Source organism: Pristis pectinata, chromosome 1 (assembly GCF_009764475.1).
Source record: "Pristis pectinata isolate sPriPec2 chromosome 1, sPriPec2.1.pri, whole genome shotgun sequence".
NCBI lineage: Eukaryota > Metazoa > Chordata > Chondrichthyes > Rhinopristiformes > Pristidae > Pristis > Pristis pectinata.
In genome coordinates, this window is record NC_067405.1 from 91,590,604 (window position 1) to 91,598,411 (window position 7,808).

At 44.3% G+C, this 7,808-nt stretch overlaps 1 protein-coding gene across 1 annotated transcript in view; it reads left to right on the top strand.

Moving 5' to 3' along the window:
• The window catches only part of ppp1r14d (protein phosphatase 1 regulatory inhibitor subunit 14D), a 40,289-nt gene extending 32,805 nt beyond the window's left edge, over positions 1 to 7,484 (top strand). The window contains exons 3-5 of the mRNA XM_052014460.1: positions 1,804 to 1,884; positions 4,216 to 4,248; positions 7,147 to 7,484. Of these exons, the coding sequence (XP_051870420.1) occupies positions 1,804 to 1,884; positions 4,216 to 4,248; positions 7,147 to 7,215 (183 nt within the window). The 3' untranslated portion in view covers positions 7,216 to 7,484. The remainder of the gene's footprint in view (positions 1 to 1,803; positions 1,885 to 4,215; positions 4,249 to 7,146) is intronic.
• Positions 7,485 to 7,808: the final 324 nt, after the last annotated feature.

Genomic DNA, 7,808 nt, shown 5'->3' on the forward strand with positions numbered 1-7,808 from the left:
TCCAAGTTTTCCAGGGTCTCAGTGCAAACCTTCTATGTTAGAGCGTGGTTTTGTACAACAGGGGCAGGTTGGTAAAGGGTCTTTGTTTTGCAGATGTTGACCGTGAAACCCATCCTCTTGTAAGCTTCAGTGAACAAGTCAACAAAGGCTTGGAACTTGGCCTCTGAGCACACACACAGTAATCATGTTGCAGTATATAGATAATGAGGTTGGTTCTAGAGCATAGTTGTCATAGCTTCAAGAGTTACCCCTGTGTTCTGAAGCTTCACTCCGTGGGAAGTTTGTTGGAGGTGAGAAAGATTGAAAGAAGTGTCAGGGCAATGTCAGTCTTGTTTGATGCCAGTCTGAACTGAGACTGGCTCTATTGTGGTCCTGTTGGTTTGGATGTTGGCTTGCTTGTCATTGTGAAGCAAATATGAGATGGAGACAAATTTCTGTGAGCATTCAAATTTCAAGTGAGTGCTCTACAAGTCCCTCCCGGGCAATGGAGTCAAAGACTTTGGTGAGGTACAAAAAGGCTGTATATAGTGATCATGGAGTTATAGTGAGGTATAGCAGAGGAACAGGCCTTTCAGCCCATCGAGTCTGCGCTGACCACCAACCATTCATTTGCACCAATCCTACACTAATCCCATTTTTATTTTCCCCACGTTCCCATCAACTCCCCCCAGATTCTACCACTCACCCGCACACTAGGGGCATTTGGCAATGGCCAATTAACCTACTAACCCACACATCTTTGGGATTTGGGAGGCAACCGGAGCACCCAGAGGAAGCCCACACAGTCACAGGGAGAAGGTGCAAACTCCACACAGACAACACCCGAGGTCAGGATTGAACCTAGGTCCCTGGTGCTATGAGGCAGTGGCTCCACCAGTTGTGCCACTGTATGACCCTCAATCCAATGTCATCCCTGCAATCCTCCTGGAGTTGTTTCACGGTGAAGGCTGTGTTCACTCTACCTCTAGATGGATGGAATTTACACTATGGTTCAGAGAGCAGCTCTGGAAGGGGGCATCTGAGGAGGATCCAGACGATGACTTTGCACATAAAGATTGCACTAATGACACTTCCATATGAGACTGAAATGCTTCTAGGTAGTAGAATGAAATAGTCAATGCTGGGTAAAGGGGCACCTTAGAACAAATTATAACTGGGGCCCCAAAAAGCAGTAACTACCTCTGGTAATGGGAGTAACTAAAAGATTCCCAATCCTACATAGAGTCATACAGCATGGAAACAGGCCATTAGACCCACCGTGTCCACACCAACCAGTGGGCACCCATCTACATTAATCCCATCTTCCAGGACCTGTCCTGTAACCTTATACCTGGGCGATTTATGTTCTCGTCTGGACACTTCCTAAATGCTGTCAGCAGCCCAGCTTCCACCACTCTCTCAGGCAGTGCATTCCAGGTACTCATCACTTTCTGTGGTCCCCGTTGAATCTCTTACCCCTTACCCTAAATCTATGTCCTCTCACTTTACCTACCTCTGATATGGGAAATAATTTTCTGCAGTCTACCCTATATAATTTTATATACCTCAAACATATCCTCTTTACTTCCTTTGCTCCATGGAAAACAGACCTAGCCACTCCAGTCTCTCCTCATGACTGAAATACTGCACCTCAGGCTACATCCTGATGTATCTCCTCTGCACTCTCTCCAGCACTGTCACATCCTTAACTTAAACTAGGTTTAAGGATTTTAAGCCTGTTGGAATTCAGTGTTGGTCTTACTGTTGCCCCCTCTCCTGGGTCTGTTATATCACTTTCAAAAACTGTTTCCTTTCTTTCTGAAGGAGGAAGAAATCCCAGAGCTGGAGATTGACATTGATGAACTGCTAGAAATCTCAGATGAAGACCAACGCTCCAAACTCCAGGTAAATATTCCCTGTTGGCACACAGTAACTTGTAAGGTGATGAGATAGAAGGTGGGAAAAATTGGGGCCTTTACAAGGGACAGTCGGGAGGGACGCCAGTCGTACTAACAGAATGGGCTGGTCACCTTCACCTTAAATGGTATTTAGGGGAATATCCTTTGAATAATTGATGTGTTGTCGATTGAAGAGGTGGGCAAGGATAACCTCACTGACTCCAAAGGGAAGTCATTTTGACCTGTTTATTTAATATGTATCAATCTACAAGAGGCTGTCTATAAAGTGGGACCAATATTTGTTAATTAAAACTACTTTGTAGGGTTACGAGAACCATTCATGGCCTTATCAAATCTTATCAAACCACCTTGCATGCCTCACAATTCCAGGGACCCGGGGTCGATCCTGGCCTCAAGTGCTGTGTGGAGTTTGCACGTCCTCCCTGTGACCATGTGGGTTTTCCCCAGGTGATCTACTTCCCTCCCGTGTATCAATGGTGGGCTGGTCGGTGGGTTAATTGGTCACTGTAAGTTGCCTGTAGTGCAGGTGAGCGGTGAAAGAATCAAAGGGAAGTTGATGGTCATGTGAGAGAGAATAAGTGGCAGGAGTAGAGGGGAATAAGGAAGTGGAATGGAACTGATGGGATTGCTCTGCTGGGAGCCTGTATGGACCCAATGGCCCGAATGGCCTCTTACTGTGTTGTAGTAAGTAACACCTTATCCTTTAGGATTTAGAACTTGATAAAGACTGCTAGAATGCACCTTTCCAAGTCCACAAACACTGTCTCCATGGAAACTCTCCCCTAGATCAGTAATGCCTGGTCATTGTCCCTGAGCTGCTATCTGTCTCACCCTTGGACAACAGAGCAGCACATTCCTGAATTTTGTTACTGTTCCCAGCACCTTATTAGCAGCACGGGGAGATGATGAGATTACAAACACTGCTCGGCGTTTCTTATGTACTGAGTCTGGTCACCCTAACTGACCAGAGAGCATGTCTGAGACATTGGAACAATTCGTAGCCTGACAGTAGCTTGATCGAGCACTGGGAGGGAGGACTTGCTGCAATTTTCAGACAATCACGATACTCCTGGTCTATCTGCAAACTCTAAACATTCTAGCTTCAATACCAATAGATTATCATTCATTCATTTCAGCCAGTCCATCAGTTTAATGGGTCTGTCCAAATAATGGGTCTCCTGGCAAAGAGCCCATTAAAAGGACTCCCTGTGTTGAGCCCATTGAAGGGTTTCCCCCCAGTGAGCTCATTAGGGATTCTCCCTGCAATGAACCCATTAGGAAGACTTCCAGCATTTCTTTCTTAAAGGGAGGGGTGGAAATGCACCCATCAATCACTTGTGTTAAGAGCACTGAAGTCATTCTGATTGTTCTTAAATTGCATGGTTAGTGCACACCAACGAGGACCAGGTTTTTCCACTCTTAGAGGAAGTCTCCCTGTTGTGGCCATATTAAAGGGTTCCAGCATTACTACCCCCATAAAGAATCTCCTTTGAGCCCTTAAACTGAGGGTGAGAAGATCTGTTGGGTTTTGCAACTTTTTTTTAATATCAAAAACAAAGAGAAATTGCTGGAAAAACTCAGCAGGTCAGGCAACATCTGTGGAAAGAGTCTTGGTTTCAGGTCTGCACCCTCTGTCAGAACTTTTTTATGCCTTGCTTGATCAAATTTCATGGAAGTCCTTTCATGATTACTTTGTTGTCATGCATCAGCTCCAGATGCACAACGTGTGGAGATTTCTGGGCACATTTCAGAGACATAAATTGGCACTTTTACAAAGTTATATCCTGAATGCACAGTTTATCACCAGCACAAAGTGTTCACTGGCACTCAGTTGCTTCTGTAATGTTTTATGAAGGTTGCAGGTCACTTGCACTATAATATAAAGGGCCGGAGCTTTGCATGCCTTTCTGTGTCCCATGACGCAGACTGGCTGAGTAATTGATGAGTCTATAAGCTGGGTTTTTTCTCTCCACAAAGTGAACATGCACGACAGCTATCATGGCCTGACCAATCTAATTTGCTCAGCTTTGCTCATCTTTGCGTAATCGTGCAAAATAAAGAACGTGCCTCCCTTCACCTTGCTTGGCTTAGTTTGGCTCACCATTCAACACTGGTGCTGTTCTGCACATGGGGAACTGGCCTTTCATTCCAATGGTTTAGTGGTCACTGGCAGGTTGGGACATTCCACTTGACATCCATGTAGGAAAAATGGACCATAGGGAAGATCAGAGTCATCATACGGAACTTGGTCAGATATTTTAGCATCTCTTTTCTAATGTCTCTGGCTTGAATTGACAGTCTTCCTTTTTCATTGTAGGAGATGCTACATGAATGCTGCAAACCGACAGATGTAAGTGAAATCTTCTGCTCTGTCACGTCTCTCTCAAACGCTGTGGTCTCCTCAAATCAGCAACGACTCCATTTGCAGGGAGAGCAAAGGGGTGGGTTGGTCCAGTGGACACACAAGCTGGGAATTGTATCGATACCGTTTACATAAGAAACTGAATAATGAGTAGGGCATTCCGACCCTTGTTCCTGCTTCATCATTCAATAAGATCAAGGCCAATCTTTTAACTCCACACCACTTTCCTGAACTAACCCCATATCACTTGATTCCCTTGATACTGATTTCTAATTTGAATGTACACAGTGACTGAACCCCTTCAGCTCTCTTGGGCAGCTAATCCAAAAATGAAATCTCCACGGGGTGAAAAAAATCTCATTTATTGTCTGTCCTGAACGACTGGGTCTTATCTGTCAAGCCCTGTGAAAATTTTTGTATGTTTCATTTAAGATCCCCTCTCAGTCTTCTAACTCAAGTCAGTATGGGCCTCATCCCTCCTCATTTGGGATTAGTGGGATGAAGCTCTTTACTGTTGGGTTCCTGTAAGAGCCGGGCTTGGAGTGGTCATTGTTACTGGGCATGTGATCCAGCAGAGGTGCAAAACATCACAAAAGACAGAGGCAAAGGCAGCAGGTTCAGAAAAGCCTGAAGCTATCGGGTTATCATAAAGAGTAACCTGATTCACTAGCGTGCCTTAGGGAATAAAAACATGCTGTCCATATCCAGTTTGGGCCTATACGTGACTCCAGTCCCACACCAATGGGTTGACTCCAACTTTGAAGTGGACCTAATAAGCCTCTCAATTGTATTCAAGGAGGTCCACTGTAGCCTCCTCAAGAGTAATTAGAGAAAGGTAATAAATGCCTATGAGCCCAACATGAAGGATTCATTGGCACTTTGTAAAGAAGACTTGACGATCACCACTATTTAGTCTTCAATCAAAAAGCAATAAACTGGCCTCTTTATCTCTGTTGTTAATGTGTTGCTGTGCACAAACTGGTTGCATTGCAATGGTGATTGCACTTGAGTTGTACTTAATAGGTTGCAGAGCTCCTTGGGACACCCCTTGGTGAACAGTGTATATTATTGCAAGTCCTTGCTTTCTTAAAGCATATTGATGGGGCAATATGATTAACTTCATTCCCAATGGTTGACACTGAGCCCGGTGATAGCTAGATAGGGTCAGTATTCTCGTCCAACAATACAGTCCCCATTCAATCCTAGTGCTTTTCAACATTACTTTATCACCAGATCAAGACAAGTACAATATTATCTAGACAGCAAGGTGGGAATTTATATCACCAGCTTTGCATCACCTTACAGTCGAGATCAGAACTTGGATGAGCAACTTTTAGAGAAACAGGACTCAAAATCAAGTAAGTTACTTGAAACCTGAATGGAACTTTGCTTTAACTACCCCTAGAGGGCTCAGTCCTGGCCTTTGTTAGTCATACAGCATAGAAACAGGCCCTTTGGCCCACCAAATACATACTGACCATCAGTCACCTGCATTCACTGATCCCAGTTCATTTGCCCCACATTCCCATCAACTCCCCCAGATTCTACCACTCACCTACACACTAGGGGCAATTCACAGTGGACAATTAGCCAGCCATCCCGCACACCTTTGGGTTGTGGGAGGAAACTTGAGCATTGGGGAAACCCACCCAGTCACAGGGAGAATGTGTAAACTCCACATGGATAGCAATGGAAGACCGCCCTGTGTTATACAGAAAGGGCATAATGGCAGTGTAGAAGGTTTGATGATCCCTCAGTGGAGCAGTTAGGGTTGGTGAGAAGAACAGTAGACCTGGGGACATCCCCAAAGGGGGGGGGGGGGGCAGTGTTTGGGGTAATCTAATAGAGACACTTAAGAACATCAAAGACTTTAACAGATTTTAATAATAGTCCAGGTAGAGAACAGGTTGGTCAGTTAATTGGCCACTGTAAGTTGCCCCTAGTGTAGGTGGGTGGGGAGAATAGGCTAGGGTAGGATTAGTGTAAATGGGTGGTTGATGTGGATTTGGTGAGCTGAAGGGCCTGTTCCTATGCTGTATCTATGACTCTATCAGAAATTTCTGTTGTACAGGAATCCAGGACCAGGCCAGGAAGACAATGAGAACAAGCAATAACAATCCAGGAGAAATATACTTATCTAATGTATGCTTAGAATTCACTCTCTCAAATTGTCGAAGTGGATAGCTCTTCCTTTTTAAGGACAGGCTACAGAAGTGTGAGGAAAAATAGATAATTAGGTGAGATGAAGTATACAAGAGCAAGGGCATGCTGAGACCAATGGCCTGCTTCTCTGCTCTAAATTCAATGTTTGAACAAGTTTCAGCATCCACGGTCCATCCAATGTGAATACAAAATGGTACAATACTGCACCCTGGAGGTAACCTGTCACCGCATGTTAAAATGCAAAGCAGTCAAATATCTAATATGTGTAGGTATCTTGTAGAAATATGGGAATATAAATAACAAAAACCAAAAACTGCCATACACCCTCTCGTTTCCTCAGTGCTTTCCTCTCCCACATATTGGAATGATCCCATGATCATTGCACTGTCCTCATTTTCTTCCTGGATAATCCATGCCAAATGTCATCAGTCGCATTTAAAAGAATTAAAAATTATCCATTTATTTGTTCCTGGGCTTGGGCCAGAACCCTCAGGTTGTATGTGCTGTAGTTATGTTAAACAAAGGTTTACTCTTCAGTGGGGCCTTTTACAAAAATTTATAAAGGAAATTGAGATCCATTTATCAAGTCTCTTTAATATGCTTGAGTACTTTTGTGAAATCTCCCTTGCACTTTTACCCCTAGGTTCCTCAGACCCTTGCCCACCCAATGCTGCAGGAAAGCAGAGGCTGATTCCTTTTCTCTTTTTCCCTTCTTTGGTCTAGGATTTTATTAATGAGCTGCTCATTAGAATAAAGGGCCTTCGGAAAATGACAGTCTCTCAGAAGAAATGACGCTGAGGTCAACTACCAATGGAACGGAATTGCTATGACGGAATTGAGTGTGCGGTCAGACAAAGCCCGCTCCAATCTGTTCATGTAAATGACACCCTTCTTTGGTCAAAAAAAAGGACCAGTCACGGGACTGAAATCTCTGAAGCATGCCAGGCTGGGGATCCAAGCCCACACATTTGTAAAAGAAAACCCCAGAAAACAAGCAATATATGTTTGTGACTATTTATGACTTTTTTTTTGTTAAGGTGTTAATAAACGATGATGTTTAGGTGTAACTCGTGTTGGCTACTCCTCAAGTAAAATGTACCTCAACCCAATTGATATTAAGTGCCTTTCAAAATGCACGCATGGCTCTCAGCCGCTCCAGGAGCTTCATCCTGTGGACCAGGCTGATCCTGGTGGGACAGCGCTGCAGAACTGGAGGCACCATTCCTTGGATGAAATGTTGAACCGAAGGTCCATCTGCCATCTTAGGTGGATGCAGAGATCCCATGGTACTATTCCAGGAAGCATAAGAGGGGATCGCCCCACTGTCCAGCATATTGCTTTTTGTGGGAGCTTGCTGTGTGGGAATTAGTTGCCCTTCATACATT